General features: G+C 40.1%; 1 protein-coding gene across 2 annotated transcripts; it reads right to left on the bottom strand.

Annotated features, from left to right (window-relative positions):
* Positions 1 to 763: 763 nt before the first annotated feature.
* On the bottom strand, positions 764 to 18,142 carry LOC144965230 (protein TEX261-like). 2 transcript variants are annotated; one of them, XM_078900337.1, is made up of 6 exons: positions 17,980 to 18,142; positions 9,613 to 9,692; positions 8,942 to 9,095; positions 8,005 to 8,072; positions 7,635 to 7,743; positions 764 to 4,604 (listed from the first exon to the last, which is right to left on the bottom strand). In XM_078900337.1, exons 1-6 carry the CDS (start codon positions 18,047 to 18,049, stop codon positions 4,489 to 4,491), a joined length of 597 nt encoding a protein of 198 aa, XP_078756463.1. In that variant the 5' UTR covers positions 18,050 to 18,142; the 3' UTR covers positions 764 to 4,488. The 2 variants fall into 2 exon arrangements, with proteins under 2 accessions (XP_078756463.1, XP_078756464.1); XM_078900338.1 differs by lacking the exon at positions 17,980 to 18,142 and adding an exon at positions 14,230 to 17,889.
* Between the last annotated feature and the right edge of the window lie 265 nt (positions 18,143 to 18,407).

Below are 18,407 nucleotides of genomic sequence, written 5' to 3'. Positions count from 1 at the left end.
TCCAAAAGATACATGACATGGAGGTGAGTAAATTTCATATTAACTGGTACAAAGATTTCCTGACGAGAAGACCACAACAAGTACAAAAATACCCTTTTCACCGTAAAACATCTGAGTAATGGCTGTCCCCAAAGATGTGTATGCTCGCCGATACTCTACATTGCTTACACAAATGAGTGCATCACACACATCAATGATTGTGTCATTATAAAATATACAAACGACACTGCAATATTTGGACTCATGTCACCTGAAAACAAAACATCGTATTTTCAAGAAATTTGAAAATTTACGGATTATTATTATTGGTACACATAGTTTTGTGTGTTGGTATGTTATATCCAGCTGTCAGATGTTATATTTTACCTAAATGCATTACATCAATACCTACACCCATCATCCCCCAGCTTTGGCATCTGTAAATCATATGTCATGTGCCATGTGTAAATTGCTCTCAGACTCAGAATTTTTAAAAATATACTAATAAAAATTTATTTCTAATTTCAACAATTTTTGGAGTAGGCATATAACTCTTGGTATCAAACCTATTGTAACTTTGATGCTGATCAAGAATCTGGTCAGAACAGCGAAAATCAGAAGGAAAAAAATTGTCAACTTTTTTTAGACTGCCAGGCCCCCCGACCTTGGATTGCTCAGGAAAATAGGACCAGCCGGTTTTCGAGTGACCGTCTGTCTCACGCTTATCTCCCCCCTTCACCCCTATCACCAGTAATTCAATCATCCACAAATTGTATGCTAGGTGTTTTTAAAAAATTACCAAAACGCCAATTAAAAAAAAAGGTGAAATATGCGGCAAAGACATGTGGAAGAAAATAGTCTCCACAGCACAATTTGGAGGTAAAACGTATCAAGAAAGAGAAAAGAAAGGCAGACAAATGGGAAAAATCTGGCCTGATGATTGATAAGGCCGTTTACATATCATTCAAACAAAGGCTTGAAGAGGTGACAATCAATCAGGGCAAAGCGTATCTACTATCACGAAAAGCTGATAACATTAAAACTACAAAAGAGTTCTATAAAATCTCAAATAATTCTGAGCAAAGAACTCACAACAAGCCTGCCACACCACACTGATGACAAGCAACTCGCAGACCGCTTTGTAGAGTATTTCACAAATAAAATAACAACAATATAAAACTGAATAATTTAAAAAAAAAAAAAATAGTCCAATCAAAATATGAAAAAAAAACCATTGACATTAAATACTTGTCAAAATCTTACCACAGCAAAATGATTATGATAAAGCAACCCTCAATCCTATATTTTAACAGCTACAATAAAAACATACACAAATTCCAGTTTTGGAAGACTCAAAACACATGTTATTAAATGATCGCTATATACTGTAAAGCATCTCTTTGACTTAATCAATATAACAAAAGCTCCGACAGTGATACTTATGAGTCCCATTGGAGATTGATCTTTAAGCAGGCCAATATTCTAAATCACCAAAATAATATAGTTGGGTGTAAAACTTTGCACTCCTGATCCACAAAGCCCCCAGTAGATGACATTACTTGTTCCCTCTGATTCATATAGTTTTAATGTGGCCACCATATTTTTATTTTATTTCGGTGTACAGCAGTGCTTGAGACACTTTGAAGTAATTTCAGTAACAGAAAAAAGGAACAAGATAATAGATCTAGAGCTTGTCTGACCATGTAAAAGATGATTAGAAGAATTTTACAAATAGAGAACAATACTAGAGCAATCTATCCTATATACTGCATACTTACCTACAAAAATAAAATGCCATGCAAATTCACAGGCAAAAGGGAAACACTCGAATATTAACACCAATGTAAAAATGTCTAGCATATTAACAATGCATGTCTTTTTTGTTTTTTTGTTTTTACGGTTTTACGGCATTTGCAACACATTTAGGTCATATCAGCACCAGTAAAAAGGAAGAAAATGGGATAGTAAAAAGTTCTAAAATTACAATTAAAGTACCCAAGAAAAAGTAAGAAAAAAAGGGGAATTAGTTCAAATAGGTAACAGATGTAGATTCCAAGAGCACACTATCAATGTACTTAGTTTGAGATCACCTAAATGCCTCATCCTGACACAAGCACAGGTCCCCACTAAGAGGAACATACTCAAATGTTTACAAATCATATATATATGTAAAACAATAATAATACAGTGCATAATAGAGAGATGATTTATAAGAAAAAAGATATCTCCCAAAACTCTACCTATACATTTGACTGTTCCCTCCAAACTAGAGTATCTGGCCAGGACCAGAACAAAATCAAGTAATCTCATTTTAAGTCCAAGACAAAGACAGAAAGCATGTTGGAAAACATATATAGGGGGACAGAAGACACAGTAAGTGCCTCCCTGCCAACTGTGGGAGGTCAGGAACCCCACCCAGATTAACAATACAAACGAGAGACTAATTAAAAGAAAAAAGATCACTTACAGACCTGCCCATCTGCCTCTCTTTTGGTATAGATTATAACAAGGTTCTTGACAAAAGAAAAAGAAAACTCTCATCTCGTGACAAGCTATGTGAAATGGGGTCAAAAGACATATGGTTGCAGAAGAGACAGCACCGGAGAGTCGAAACTCTCATCTCGTGACAAGCTATGTGAAATGGGTTCAAAAGACATATGGTTGCAGAAGAGACAGCACCGGAGAGTCGTACCACCAACTTTCGACACTCTGCAATATGTTTGTTTACAAGTGAATTTTGTCAATAACAAACAAATTGCAACCAAAAGAAATATCAAATGTGTTTTGTAATGCGGGGAAACAACAATAAATCCCTATCATTTGTAAAATATATACAGTCGACTCTGCTGAATCTCACATCCTCAGGAGTTCAGGTTAGTGTGTCTATTAAGCGGAGTGCGCAATTAAGCGGAGAAGCTAAAAATAGCATCTAAGCACCAGCTTTCATATGCCATTCATGTAGGAACTTCCTTCAATGTTAATGTTATCTATGGGTTTGGGACCGTCATGTTTAAGGCATAGCCTCATTAGACGTTTTTATTTTTCTTTCTTTTTTTTTGCTTTGTTTTTGGTTGTTTTTTGGGGGGAAGGGGTTTATTCTTTTTATTCAATTTCTTTTCTTTTTCATGTTTCATCGACAACAAAATGTAGCATTATTGTTTGTAAGAATAGTTGTCGTCTTAAAGCGTTGAATGCTTTCTATTCTATACAAGCTGTTTATAAACCATTGTCTCCAATCTCGCCATTGTTGGTAGTTCATCTGTCAAGCATTCTTCTTGGATGAAGAGGTGTAGTTTGTCCACCATGTCAAGTTTTTCAGTGTTTGTCAGGGGTGGTGAGTCACATTCCGATGACATCCTCTTCTTCATTATCTAGACATTGTCTTTTGTGTGGCTGAACGGAGTCCAGTAGCTCCTGAGATGTCAGTTTATCGCTGATGGGTATATTGTTGTCCATTGTCAATTGAATACTTTTTTTTGGTGTATTTTTTAGATAATTTTCTCCAATCAAGATGGAATCAAGGTGTAGCAATTAAGAATAAAATGTGTGCGATTAAGCGGAGTGATTATATGGAATTTTTCGGGAATGTGTAGCATATAGTATGCTGAGTGTGCTTAATCAGAGTGAACTGTAACTCTTAGTCTTAGTATATTTTGGGATAGAAAAACAATGCCACTCTTTTCTTAATTTCATTTTTTTCTTTAATCAATGGGAGGGAGAAACCTGGTTTATTTCAGACTAAATGATAATACTGAAAAATTAATTGTGCAAATGAAAGTACTCTAATCACTTTGTTCAAAAACATGATGTTGAATAATTACAAGGAAAGTTATAACCATAACTTGTTCTTCAGTCGTGTAAGAAAAGTTTGATACATGGGGCTCACATATGGAAGTTGCTTTGTGAGCATGGCAATTTGAGACTACAGAGCAAATGTAACACTGTTTGTTCACAAATATTCATTGTTATTTACATTGATGATTAATTTACTTCATTTGTTGGCAAGGCTGTTGATCAATAACAAAGCATATTAAAAAAAAACATTTTAGTGGATATCTTAGTTGTCTCAGGGTTAAGAATTTTTTAAAAGTTGAAAATCAGCTTAACCTATCAATATATGACTTACTTTTGATTTATTCCGGTCTCTCATTGTGGAGAATAGGCTAATTCAATATTTGAAACCAAAGTTTACATGCCAAAATAAAATTGTTTTGTCATTGTATGGCAAAATGGATTTCCAAATAAAGTTAAAGAGACAGAAACTAAAAATTGCTGCAATTAAAGCAATCATGAAAGCCCACTTCTTTTTTTAAATAATATTTTACCTGAAAAGAATAATTTAAGTTAAAAGTAAGAAAACCAGTTATGTAAAGCAATATTAGTTTTATAAGGAAATCTTTATCAGCCTTTTCACTCAATCCTTATCTCTCATAGAAACAAATTCATGACAGAACATGGTATAAATTCGTTTCTCCTCAGTAATAATATCCTAATCATGTGTCAATTTAACTAGAATTGCTTTCTGGCTCTTTGTGGTAAAACACTGTCCTGTGCCATCCGGAAAAAAGACAGGAGACCGGTCTTCTTGTTCTTCCTGAAATAGTTGGTGACAACATCTGTGGGCTCTAAGGAAGAGATGAAAAATAACAAACTATCAAAAAGGCGGAGTGTACTCTCTTATGATTCCATCAAATAATGAAATGAAATGAGTCATACCCACATTCTGTTTTCTTCTTCAAGACATGTCAGTATAATATGTCAAATATAATATAGCAAGAGAGACACCTGCTGATGGGAAATTATTAAGGATATTATTACTATTGTAATGTTATTATGAAAGTTTAAGTCATTTGGTTGCTCTCAAAATCGTAATATAAAATCATGATTGATCTTGATTTAGGGGTTCAACGGCACTTAAGACACTTTTAATGTCATTTCAGCACCAGTAAAAATAAAGATGATGAGATCTGTCTGCTTATTTGCTTGTCCACTTATGTATAGTATATTTTTTTTAAAAAAGCATTTTCAAAGTAAATAATAACGGAAATTGGTCTGCAGCAACGTTCCAATCTGTGGACAAAAGGCGGAAGTGTCATAGTTCTGTCAATGAGCTAGAATTTGAACCAAAACAGGGCTGTATCACCAATCCTTAGGTCGTGATGCACTCTATCACAAACACTGGAATGGTAAATTGTGTCAAATGCCGCTGACAGATCAAGCAGAAAGGTTCAATATGATTATTGGTATTACTTACATTGTTTTAAGACAACTTTTCCCCAGATTTTGGAAAACAAAAGGGGAGGTTAAAAACTGTATGATAATTTTCAAGATCTTCAGAATCCAAAGTACCATGTAATCTCTCTATAACGACAGTGTTGAGAGCAGAAAAAAATGTCATTATCCAGAGTTGTCTTTACAGTGGAGTAACCAAAAATGGTGAAGGAAGGACAGTAGTTGACTATGCATATTAACCCTAATTGTACATCATGTTTTTTCCCCTTAATCTATGTCGGGGTTATTTTATTACCCCATGACAATATATAGTAAAATAAAGAACTATACCTATTCGTACGTCGGGGGGTGATTTGTTACCCCATGGCAATATACTAATAACATAAAAGAATATCTCTATTCATACTTCAGGAGCGGTTTTGATACCCCGTAATGATCGTATATATAGGCATTTGTTCACAATCACAATAATTATGTAATCAGACCAGACACTTGATCAGTAGTCCTTCAGAGCCATTGAGCCCATGGAGCTGGAGTTTATCCCAGTTTCTATAGCATGAAACACAATAGCAATTGCTAGCAACCATTTAGTATGGACATTAGTCTATCACAAAGTACTATCCACTAGATGTAACAGACCCAGCTACCCAATCACCGCTGGATGGACAGGGGATTAGAAAAAAATCTCTACCGCACCCGGGGAATCGATCTCAGTCGCTTTGCGTGTGAAGCGAGTACTCTACCACCCGAGCTATCAGGACCCTAGCAAGATAAGTGGAAATAGAGTTATGTTTTTTGCCGCGCTCAAGTCAAAATTTTCTCAAGATATTAGATACCGTATTCGTATCTTCACTTGATTTTAAAAAAAGGATAAATGTAATGACATAGGTAATGGATGGGTGAGAAGGATGAATGCAAGAAGAGGATCTTTCATTTATCACGCCATTGGTGGTATGACGCCTCACGGATCCTCAACACTCACCCAAGTGGAACTTGGATACAACGGGGATAGTGGAACTAGCAAAAAAAAATCCCCGTTGTAGATGTATTTGAGGGGAAGCAATACTGAAGGATATTTTAAAGACCCTGCAAAAGACACATTTCAATTTATCACCCTAAGTAAATAGGTCAGGCAACGTGACTATGAACCCCCCCCCCCCCCCCCCCCCCCCCCAATTACTATCCCTCACTCCTCTCTTCACTAACTTCAGAACAAAAGGCGGGTTGGAACACTGCACCGACTAACATCCTCCTTTCCACCCATTTCAACCTCGTCACTGACAGTCACTTCTAACTGTACTTCAACACTTAAGTAGCGCACCATCCCCGTTTCAGGCATCACATTGTGTCACCCAGAGCTCACCACCTTCTCACTGCTCATTGGGCATATTTAATTAATCAGTTAAGAGTTGCACACCCCTCAATCTATGCTAATACATTATGCCTAGGTATATCACAATGTTGATCGGTCCATCATATGCCTCTCACTAGCCTTTTGTTGCGTCGTCACGGATATGTTACACAAAGTACACAGAAACGTCAATGGTACACACAATCACTGCAACTCCCACCCCATCTCCATTCCCTATGTGTGATTTCCTCTTTTCTTCTTGAGTCTCGTTTTTCTCAATTGAGTAACTGCAACTCACACCCTCGTTGTTGCTGTGTATTAAGAAATATTATCCCGTTTTAGTCATGCATGATTTATATGAATTACATAGGCTGTAGAACGGGGATTGTCAAGTTCCCTGTTGTAGCCGAGCTCTTGTTGTAACCGAGGCCATTGTACACGAGCTGTACTGTATCATCTAAGGCAAATCGCGCGAACTTCAACATTGCTGTGGCAAAGGAGTTGGCCACACCACAAATAGAAAGGCGGAGAGGTGAGACAAACCTATCAAAATACTCGAGGCAAATAATAAACACAGCTCTTGGAAATGAGGGAGAACCATTGGAGACATCAGCTTTATCCCCCCAAACTCAAAATGGATGTGGACGATGTCACTTATGCTTGTGGAAAAAAAAAAGGACTGCAAAACGACCATAAAGTGCGTGTCATGCAAAAGGTTTTTGTGCGGTAGACACTCCACAAAGCAGGATGTGCAAAAAAAAGACCTTCAGTGATAATAACAGTATGTGCCACCACTACCACCACCATAATACCATCATACCCCCCTCCCCCCTTCTTCATCATCACCAATATATTTTTTAACTGGTGTGACTTTCGCTCGTGTTCAAAATGACAATGCAAAGTCACCCCACCAGGCAAAGTCATCCCAGTTGACAGTACTGTCTCAGGTGGGCACAATGATTTTCAGGGATCAGATATTGAAAGAACGAAGTTGACGTCACTCAGCTCTCTGATATATAACCTTTTAAACTTTAATTGAAGAATAAAATAAAAGGGAGAAAAATGATCTAACCTTGTTCAGAACTGCCAGACACCGTTGGCAAGACATTTTCATTGGCAGAGAGACTCACAAAAAAAGAAAATGGAACCAACCACAAACATATGGTGAAATAGGCGAGAACCTGAAATCAAAGCCATTATAATAGATTCAATTCTGTATTGTAAAAAAGCAAAAACAAAATAATATATTCCAAATAAAACTAACAATGATAATAAATAATAAACAGTTCTTTAAAATAAGAAAATGTGTCTTTACAGGATTCATCCGTTTAATAACCTTAAACACTCAATTAAGTCTATATGTGCTTTTAATAAACAGTATTACATACGGCACTAGGAAACAACAATCATACAATATTTTAAATAAGACTTGAAATACTTACATCTGGAAATGGATACCAATGTGTTGAAAAGTATGAAAATGCCATGTAATGATTAAACAACAAGGCAACTGCAAGAAAAAGGAAAAGGAACATAATCAATTGTGATATTGGTATGCAATCACCAAAATGATTTAGGTACAAAAACATTGACAAATAAATAATCACTAGCTTTACTGCCAAGGATGGGAAGAGGCTTCCATATTGGAGCTTATGATGGATTGTAATGAAAGCCAAGAGGAAACTGCAAAGCTGATGCAGCTTGAAATATCAGAACAATATATGAGGCTGCTAGTGGATAGAATCTTACCTCCACAATCGAAAAGTTAGAGTACTTGTAAATGGATACACTGCGAAGAAAAATCTTTTAAGAGAATGTGTGCCGCAAGGCAGAGTACTGTCACATCCTCTTTATAAATGACATCACAATGGAATTGCCCAAAGGAGTCCCAATATGCTGATGACTTAGTACCAGGGTGCTCTGAGGAATATGCAACTTCTACAACATCCAGAATGCTAATGGCACTGAACAAACTAAAAGAGTTGGAGGAAGATGCAGAGCATCTACTGCAGCAATACTGATCCCATAGAGAAGAGATATAAAGGCAAGGCATACGAGAAGAAGATTAGGAAGAAGTTCTTGATTTTACTGATGAGAGAGAGAGGGAGAGAGGAAGAAGAAGAGAGAGAGAGAGAGAGAGAGAGAGAGAGAGAGAGAGAGAGAGAGAGAGAGAGAGAGAGAGAGAGAGAGAGAGAGAGAGAGAGCATAATATATGTGAGTGTTGGTACATGTTTGTTAGCGGGGTCTATGAGTGTGAATGAAAAGCCTGTTTTGATAGAAAAAATAAGAAAATATTGGAAACCATACATATGATCTTGATAATGAATATGAGAGTTTTAAAAATGACCAATTAATGTTTATAACCAAACAAAACTTTACCTATAGAGCCAATGAAAGCTGGTGATGACACATAAAAATACGGGAAGTCTTGTAAAATCAAGTAATGAACAACGCAACTAGCAAGACCACCTCCCATCATCAAAAATGGAAAGTCTTCGAAAAACACCATTCCAATGAAGACTGCTGTGGTAAACTATGGAGCAGAGGAAAATAAATATGATAATAGCAATCACTAAAGGAATAACAAGGGCTATTAATTTTATATCTTTAGTCTAAAATTCAATACAAGATTTTAATTGGAACTTGAAAACAAAGCAGGAATAAAATAGCGTCACAACTTCCAGTCATGTGGCCCAAAACCTGTCTACATTATTACCATCTGGCCATATCAAATTCAATGAGGTGATATATGGTATAGACTAAGCCATCAATGCCACATTGGTATTGGCTATCAAAGCTGTGAAATTCTATATTCTCAGCTGTTTGTATTGATAAAATAGACAACCAATTGTGACTTCTTGTCTCAACCTGGTACTGTGTGAGTGAAAAAATTGAATTTGCTGTCGAATATTTTACGAAATCATACATTCTTCTATTCATCTAATTTCTAACTTCATACAAATTTAAAATGTTGACTTAAATTCAATATATTAGATTGAAATGAAATCACAAATTTAAAATTATTTTTTAAAAAATTTAAAACAACTCACAAAAATGAGGTATCTGATAATCTTTCCGGTCACAACAGTATATTCCTCAACCAATTCTGCTAAGTAGTACAGGCCAGCAGCTGTGAAAACAAAAATTTTGAAGTGAAGAGATACATTTTTTGATTTCATTTAAATTCAAACACATTGCACATGAATGAGCATTCGTTGAGATAACTATTCTTCTGTCTTTTTCTTCTCCTGCTCTCTAATTTCAAGATAAGAAAAAGAGAGCTACAAATCTCTCTTGGCCTTGTATGATATCCCCTTTTGAAGTTGAAGAACATTTTATATTCAATCAATAAGGATTCTGTGCTAATACCATTGATTCAACTTAGTCATTTGCTAATTACACTATGAAAGGCAAGTCATGAAATAAAAACTTCCCACCATTCTTTAACAAGATTTTTTTTTTCCTATTATTAGTTTTAGGGTTAGAGAGGCGTGTCTTCTGCATGCCAAGTCCTTCCCCCTCGTGGATCTTTACCTTGCAGTTGGTGAGGGGGCTTGAGCCACACGGGAGGGCAAAGGTGTAAGTCCCGGTAGACCGTCACGAGACCATCCCGGGTATCGAGCCAACGAGCCACATGAGCTGCTCGCCCCGGTGTGTGACTAAATTTGATCCAACCCGGTGCCAGAATAGCAGCCCTATCCCGGGCGCCACACTATTATCTTCATGTCGAGTCCCAATCAGTCCCGTCAATGGCGAAGCGGTCTGCTGCCTAGCCAAATAATACCGCGTTCGTGTCGCCAGGGTCGTCGGCACGTTTGAGAAAAAAGCAAGCGTCCCACTCATCAATTGATTCGCGGCCTGCCAATCGGAAAATGCGACGACGGGGATGGCGAACGGACGCACATATTGTCCCTGAATGTCGAGAGCCAGAGTATGGCAAAAAATGAGCTTTTATCACAGCTATTGGCCGCCCATTGCGTAGATATCCTCCTGTTACAGGAGACCCACCTTTACTCAGGCGCGCAATCTTCCCGATTCCAGATCCCAGGCTATACGGTGATCCAACGCGAGGACACTTCGAGGCTCAAAGGAGGGGTTAGCGTTTACGCTAAAGAGCCATCGAAGGTAAGGGTCATTGAGAGCGTAACAGACAGCAATGGGGTGAACCGAATTTCCGTGGAAGTAGGTGGACTGTGTTTGCATAATATCTACAAACCACCTAGAGCGACTTGGACTACACCACCGGTACCGGTGGTCAGCCATCCTTCCATCTGTCTGGGAGACTTTAATAGCCACCATCACGAATGGGGCTACCAAGACTGCAACGAGGCAGGAAGACAACTCCGCACATGGATGGACTGTAATGATCTACACCTAGTGTACGATCCCACAGCCAAGGGTACCTTCCGGGGTACCCGCCATAAGAAGGAGTATACTCCAGACCTCACCCTCGTTACGTAAGGCGCGAACGGTGAACCGCTGCAGGTGAAGCGAACAGTCCTCGGGACTTTCCGCATAGCCAGCACAGGCCGGTTCTTGTCACAGCTGGGGTGACAATACCGAGGGTGCAGTCTCTCCCACTCTGCAGATGGAACTTCAGGAAGGCTGACTGGGAGGAATTCAGTTCCTATATCGAGCAGGTTTGCCCTGCCATTCCTCCCAAGTCCAAGAATATAACCAGATTTAGCAGGCTACTGGTTAAGAGCGCTCAACGCTCTATTCCACGGGGCAAACGGAAATTCTACACCCCTTGCTGGACAGCAGAGTCGGAAGAGCTGGACCGAGAGTACCAGCAGACCCAGTCCCAGGACGCAGCCGATAGACTACTTCAGTCTCTGGCAGAGGGAAGGTAGCAACGGTGGCAGGAGACCGTCGAAAGTCTCGACTTTACACACTCCAGCCGCCACGCTTGGCGTTTGATAAAGAAATTAGACCCAGATCGGAATTACGCAAAGGCTGCACCGGAGTGTGAGGCAGACACAATTGCCAAGAACATTAAGAGCCGCAGCAAACGGGTCCCTAATCAGGCTTTTGAGCACGGTGTCCGCAAGGCGTACCGTACGATTTTGGACTCGCTACCTGCGGAGGAGTCGGACTGGACGGCCCCGTTCAGCCCCCGAGAAGTGGGTGCAGCCATTAGTGAAGTGAAGAACGGCAAAGCAGCAGGGATAGATGGTGTATATCCCGATATGGTGACGCATCTAGGCCTCAGGGCATGGGCCTGGCTAGCAGAGGCAATGTCCGACGTCCTTGCAAAAGGAAAGCTCCCACAAGTGTGGAAGCATGCGAAGATAGTTGCCATCCTGAAGCCAGGGAAACCGGCGAAGGAGGCAGACAGTTACAGACCCATATCGCTGCTGAGCTGTCCTTAAAAATTGTTGGAGCGTGTTCTATTAAACCGATGGGGCCGGTCCTAGACGCTGCCCTGCCACCCGAGCAGGCAGGCTTCAGGGAAGGGAGGTGCACCACGGAGCAGGTCATTGCCCTTACAGAGCATATTGAGCACGGGTTCGAGAGAAAACAGCAAACAGGTGCTGTCTTTATAGACCTATCAGCGGCGTACGATACGGTCTGGTGCGAAGGGTTGATGCTCAAACTTGCAAAAATCATAAGGTGCAAAAAGACCTTGAAGTTGTTCTCTTCGATCTTAGGGAAAGGCAATTCCACGTCGTGCTGGGAGACGCCACGAGCAAAGTAAGGAAACTGAAGAATGGGGTCCCTCAGGGGTCGGTACTTGTGCCAATGTTGTTTAACGTTTACATTAGCGATATGCCGAACACTTCCTCCCTGAGGCTGGGATACGCGGACGACTGGGCACTCGTTACTCAGAGTAAAGTGTGGACCCGCCTCGAGAGTGTACTCAGCGAGGACGTCACCGGTCTCAAATCCTACTTCGACAAGTGGTACCTGAAGATGAACACTTCAAAAACTGTGGCCACTGCATTTCACTTATGCTGTGGTTGGCACACCCGCAAACTAAATGTCCTAGTCGGGGACCAGCCACTCCCATATGAGCCGCATCCAAAATACTTAGGGGTGACGTTGGATCGCAGCCTTACCTATCGGGTGCATCTCGAAGGGGTTGCCCGGAAGATAGAGTGGGAATAGTCTTCTGAGGAAGCTGGCGGAATCGACTTGGGGCGCTAGCCAAGCGCTCCTGAGGACGTCCGCCTTGGCACTATGCTATTCCACCGCGGAGTATTGCGCTCCAGTGTGGGGTAGAAGCAGAAACGTTGAGAAGGTGGATGTAAAACTTAGCAAGTCGATGCACATAGTGTCAGGAATGCTAGCAACAACCCTAGAGAATGGGGCCCGATAATGGCAGCGATCCAGCCCCCCGATGTCCAGAGGGAGACGATTACGGGAAACTGGCTGAGTAAGATCAAAGAGAGAGGGAATGGGGATACCCCTCTCATGCGCATAATGGACGGTGCCCCCGTTTCGAGCCAAAATAAGTCCCGGCAACCCTTGTACGCAGAATCCCTGACTATGGACAGAGCTGCACATACGAGATGGAAGTTGGTTTGGACGAATTCAATCCCTCGTGGGGGCGGGGACCTACACTCCTCTAAGCTTGGTGAGAAGTTGCCAGGCTTTGATACCAGTAAGAGGAGACACTGGGTAGCTGCGAATCGGCTTCGGTCGAGGAGCTGCCTAACGGCAAGTGCGTTACATCGGTGGGGTCTAACTACCTGTCCAATATGTCCACGCTGTGGGCAAGAACCCGAGACGGCAGAGCATCTAGTCGAAAGGTGTGTTGTGACGATGCTACCCGGCGGGTTTGCGACGGTGCACGAATACGGACCGGACTTTGCTGATTGGGTCGATCGTCATAACATAATAGTGTGAACCATAAGAGGCTGCTGCCAAGTCCTTGAAAAGTGCAATTCGTCTTGAGCATGAATTCACGTTAAAGAGAAATATTTTTTTTTAAAAACCTAGCTCTGTTTCAAAAACTCTTTCAACTTTCTAAGGAAAATTTTGATTTTTCAGAACTTTTGTTAGTTAAAAAATACCGGCCCAATCTGACTCGTTGAGTCGACTCAAAACGAAATTTCGTTGTTTACACGGTTTAAAGGAAATGCCGTAAATAAGCATTCATGGACTTCCTGTGTTATTTTTACAGTGTCACGTGACCGTTTTGAGAAATTTGTCGTCTGCTACAGATAATTAGACAGGTGGGGGGTAGATATTTTTGTTGGAGCAGAAGTGAGTATTATTTCTTATACATTTTAGAGAGTACTAGGGTCCATAACAGACAAGTTGATTGAATAACTAGCAAAAGGGCCTTTTTTACCCACCGCTGCCACCACCACTACCAAGGGATGGGGATGCAGGAAGATGAAAGGGAGACGTGTCGCTTGGTGACCTTGGTGATATAGAGCATGTCAAGGATGCTCGCAGGTGTTCTTAACCCCTTAACAGTACAGCGAAGCTAATTTTTTGCTTTCAGATAATAGTTTGCTTTTATCTTTATTATTGTTAATGGAGAATACAGCGTTTCCACCAAGAGAGCAGTCAGAGTATCACAACTTGGACTTCAATTATCTATAATCGTCTTGCCGTTACTTGCCTTTTGATGAAGTTTTTTTTTGCTTTTTTTTTTTCAAACGCAGCTACGCTCTTTCTTTCTTCTTTTCTAACTGGCAAGTTATCGCTGTACTTACCCGCATGGCTTGCACACACAAAAGGATACATCTAGGTCACAAAACCATACATCCAGGTCATAAAATGAGACAACTAGGTCACAAATCAAGACATCTCGGTTTCGTTTGTGCCAAGATAGCAAAACAAACCAAGCGTCTTGGAGTTCGAAAGACCTTTCCATAAAAGACTTGGTATATGAAAGACCCTCAGAAACCAGAGAGAGAGAGAGAGAGAGAGAGAGAGAGAGAGAGAGAGAGAGAGAGAGAGAGAGAGAGAGAGAGAGAGAGAGAGATTGCATATCTAGTGACTTGTCTTGTGGGAACTGACTTGACCCCTGACGACTTCGCAAGGAATGAATGAAAAATTTTGACGGTAAGCATTAAGTTTATTTCTATTTCTGTCTAAACGAATGATTGGGAGCTTTCAAGAAGCTAAATGTGGGTAACCCGGCGCACCTCTCTAGGTTTTATTTATTTTTTCCAAGGGTTGTTAAGGGAATGAGTTGTTTACTTAACAAGAGGAGCTTTTGGAAGGCCTCCCTTTTTTCTTGGGGTAAATTAAAGGATACTTGGGTTGTTTCCCTTAGCACAAGGAGCTTACTTAGTAGAGTTACAGCACGGAAACTGAACCCTGAAAGTGAAAGTGAAAGCCTCACTCCTAGACTATTGAACTTCAATTGAAGTTGGCGTTGGTCTCAGAATAGTTCTGATTGGGTCAAATTAAAGTACTGACAATGAGTTTGACATTTTATCAAGCTTTGAATCAAGTTCAAAGTCCCTAAACTATAGAGACGACTCCGTGAGGAGGATGCGTAGAAGTGAAGGAGATCTCCCAAGGAGATGTAGAGAGCTGAGCCGGTGTTACCAATACTTAGCTTCTATACCAGGACAAATCATTCGTTTGGACAGAAAAATAAATAAAAAACTTACCGCTTACCGTCAAAAGCAGTTTAGATTTGAAGATACATTTGTTTTCTATCAAAAAACATTCGGTACTAGACAATCCTTGATGAATATCAAAAGTTGTGTTTGAAATTATATCCTAAATATTTTCATGATTCATTCCTCGCTAAATCGTGTGTGTTTTTCGTCTGATTCAATGGTTGGTGCCCCCTAGTGCCTGCCGCCTGCCGCGCAAAACAAAGGTTTTTTAAAAAGTTTATTGAGAAAAAGATACGGAAAAAAGTGTCCCTAGATAGGTATGCAATTTGGTGCATAAGTGCAGTAAAAATTGGTGCGCAAAATTAGTTCGTAGAGGATGCAAGACTCTGTGTGTGTGTGTGTGTGTGTGTGTGTGAGTATGTGTGTGTGTGTCTCTTTCTTTCTTCCTTTTTTTTTTGGGAGTGCCTACGTACACGGTAACGGGGCATCTAGCCTCAGGATCTATGTACACGTAAACTGGTTTACCGTTGCAACATTCTGTCAGTGATGGTCCTCGCTGTCGTGACCGCGCGCGCTCGTGTGTGTGTGTGTGTGTGTGTGTGTGTGTGAATTTTTTTTTTTTAATCAAAACAATTTTAACCATTAATGCCGAGATTCCATCTTACACTCCCCAAACTCCAGATCTTAGTCTTAATGTTATCATTAAAAGACAAGCTTTGCGATTTATAGTTTAATTGAAGCCCGAGTCGAAATATACTCTTACTACTGTTCTCTTGGTGGAAACGATTTATTCTGCATAAGCAATCTGGAGAAAAAAAATCAGTGTCACTGTAAAAGGTTAAAATTTCACGAAGTACGCTCCGTGAACACCGCTGTAACAATCCTTTGATCTACGTCATCAGGCAACCCATTGTTTCTTTCATCTTTTCCCATTCCCCCTTACTATCCCCCCATCCCCCCGCCCATCTCTCTCTCTCTCTCTCTCTCTTATCATAGTGTTATCCCTTCCCATCTCAATGTAAAATGAAAACGTTCTGCTGTTTGCAGATACATGTATGATTGTTTTGTTTTTTCTCTCTCACTCGGCTAGGATTAAAAACCAAGACATCAGGTAATTGGTGTCTAATGCCAAAGTATAGATTCTCTCTTTGGCCAATTTAGTCACGCACGTGGCAGCCCAGCTATTTATTATGTTCTGCCTATAACACACAATAAGTGGGATTTTGGGGTGGGTACGAAAGAAATCAAGGTCATAAGTAACCGTGCACAAGAGCTGTATAGGGAATTGGTTTCTGGGGGTCTTGCAAATACCAAATATTTTATGGAAAGCTCTTTCGAACTCCAAGACGTCTGGTTTGTTTTGCTATCTTGGAACAAACGAAACAGAGATGTCTTGAGGTGTGACCTAGTTGTCTGATTTTGTGACCTGGATGTAAGGTTTTGTGACCTAGATGTATCCTTTTGTGTGTGCAAGCCATGCGGGTAAGTACAGCGATAGCTTGCCAGTTGAGGAAAAAAAAAAGAAGAAGCAGCGTATCCGCATTTGAAAAACAAAACAAAAAAACCCTGAAAAAACAAAACAACTTAACCTTTTAAAGGCGAATATCAATCTTACTTGGACCAAAAATAAAAAAATTACCGTTTTCATCAAAAGACAAAAAACAAATTACAATTTTAAAACTTGAGCTTTTATATAGGGCAATATCCACCCAACGTGCTCAAAGCGCTTTTTATCAATATTCTTACTGCTCTTATGGTGGAAACTTTTTTTCTGCGTTAAAAAATAATATAAATGACGACTATTATTTGAAAACAAAAAAATCAATGTCACTGGCAAAGGGTTAATTGCAGTACTCCTGCATCCTGTGAGACTCCTACGGCACTTGCTAATCATAAAAAAAGGAAATAGCAATCAACAATACTAAGTTGAAAAAAAAAGAAGAAAAAAGGAGGAGGGGGGGGGGGGGGGGGGGGGGGGGGGGGGGGGGGGGAGGCAAACCCAGTAGCAATGCAACCTTTAGCGGCCAAATTCGATCTTTGACCTAACACCAAATCCTCTTTCATCAAAAGACAAGTAACGGCAAACGATTATAGACAATTGAAGTCCGAGTTGCGATAGTCTGACTGCTCTCTTGGTGGAAAAGCTGTATTCTCCGTTAACAATAATAAAGATAAAAGCAAACTATTATCTGAAAGCAAAAAATTTGCTTCGCTGTTAAGGGGTTAAGAACATCTGCCAGCATCGTTGACAAGCTCTACGTCACAAAGCCACACGTCTCCCTTTCGTCTTCATCATGCAACCCCACCCCCCCCCCTCTCCACTCTCACGGTGGTGGTGGTGGCGGATAAAAAAGGTCTTTTTTTCTTTTATTCAATCAACTTGACTGCTGGTGGACCCTAGGCCTCTCTACAAGTCCAAGAAATAATACTCACTTTTTCTCTGCTCCAACGAAAATATCTACCCCCTACCGGTCTAATTATTTGTAGCAGACGACAAATTTCTCAAAACGGTCACGTGACACTATAAAAACAACACAGGAAGTCTATGAAAGCTTATTTACGGCATTTCCTTTGAACCGTGTAAACAACAAAATTTCGTTTTCATTCGACTCAACGGGTCAGATTGGCCGGTATTTTTTAACGAACTAAAGTTCTGAAAAATCAAAATGTTTCTTAGAAAGGTGAAAGATGCTAGTTTTTGAAACAGAGGAAGGTTTTTTAAAAAATCTTTATATTTTACGTGAATGCATGCTCAAGGCGAGTTGGACGTGCAGCGGAGGTTGGTAGGCCAAAGGCCCACCTCTCTAGTTTAGAGTTAAGAGTGTAAGTTGTAAGAGTAAGAGTAAGAGAGAGTCATCATAGCTTTATGTCAAAGGCTTGAGAATTTACCTATGGAAAGCGTGATAATGCATAACTGGATGAGTAAAGCAATCCAACTAAGGAAGTACAGGAACCACATATTCTATATCTCCGTGTGGTTCAATAAAACCAAATTTAAATTGCCGAGTCTTCGGAAAATCAGCAGTTCGAACGTCAACGAACGACTGTTTTTAAAGCTTTTTTGAGAGTTATGCCTCTTTGTACACAAATTGCATCCATAGCCAAATTAAGTGACGTTCAGTCAAGGGCGACGTGTACTTATTTATAGGTCTGAGATCCCAATTCCTAACTGGCTTATTGTTGTAATGGAAATCTCAAAAATTTACGCAAAATATTGTCCACTACAAAATGGTTAAACTAAGTCCATAAGCGTTTAAACAAATAGATCTATCATTCCATTTTCTTCCTCTTCTCTTTTCTCTATAAAGGAGATAATT

This window comes from Berghia stephanieae, chromosome 2 (assembly GCF_034508935.2).
Source record: "Berghia stephanieae isolate SIO BIC M18660-M18661 chromosome 2, UCSD_Bste_1.3, whole genome shotgun sequence".
Classification (NCBI taxonomy): domain Eukaryota; kingdom Metazoa; phylum Mollusca; class Gastropoda; order Nudibranchia; family Aeolidiidae; genus Berghia; species Berghia stephanieae.
Note: the sequence above shows the minus strand (reverse complement) of the source record. Positions and strands in the feature narration are given on the sequence as shown.

Bases quoted from the DNA above. Each gene is read 5' to 3' on its own strand.
- LOC144965230 (XM_078900337.1), bottom strand. From the start codon at position 18,049: ATGTGGTTCCTGTACTTCCTTAGTTGGATTGCTTTACTCATCCAGTTA. The intron at 9,693-17,979 runs GTAAATTCTCAA...TTGTTTTCACAG, and splicing joins CATTATCACGCTTTCCATAG to CTGCTGGCCTGTACTACTTA. The intron at 4,605-7,634 runs GTTAGATCATTT...TCTCTTCCTTAG, and splicing joins GTCTGGCAGTTCTGAACAAG to AGCCCACAGATGTTGTCACC.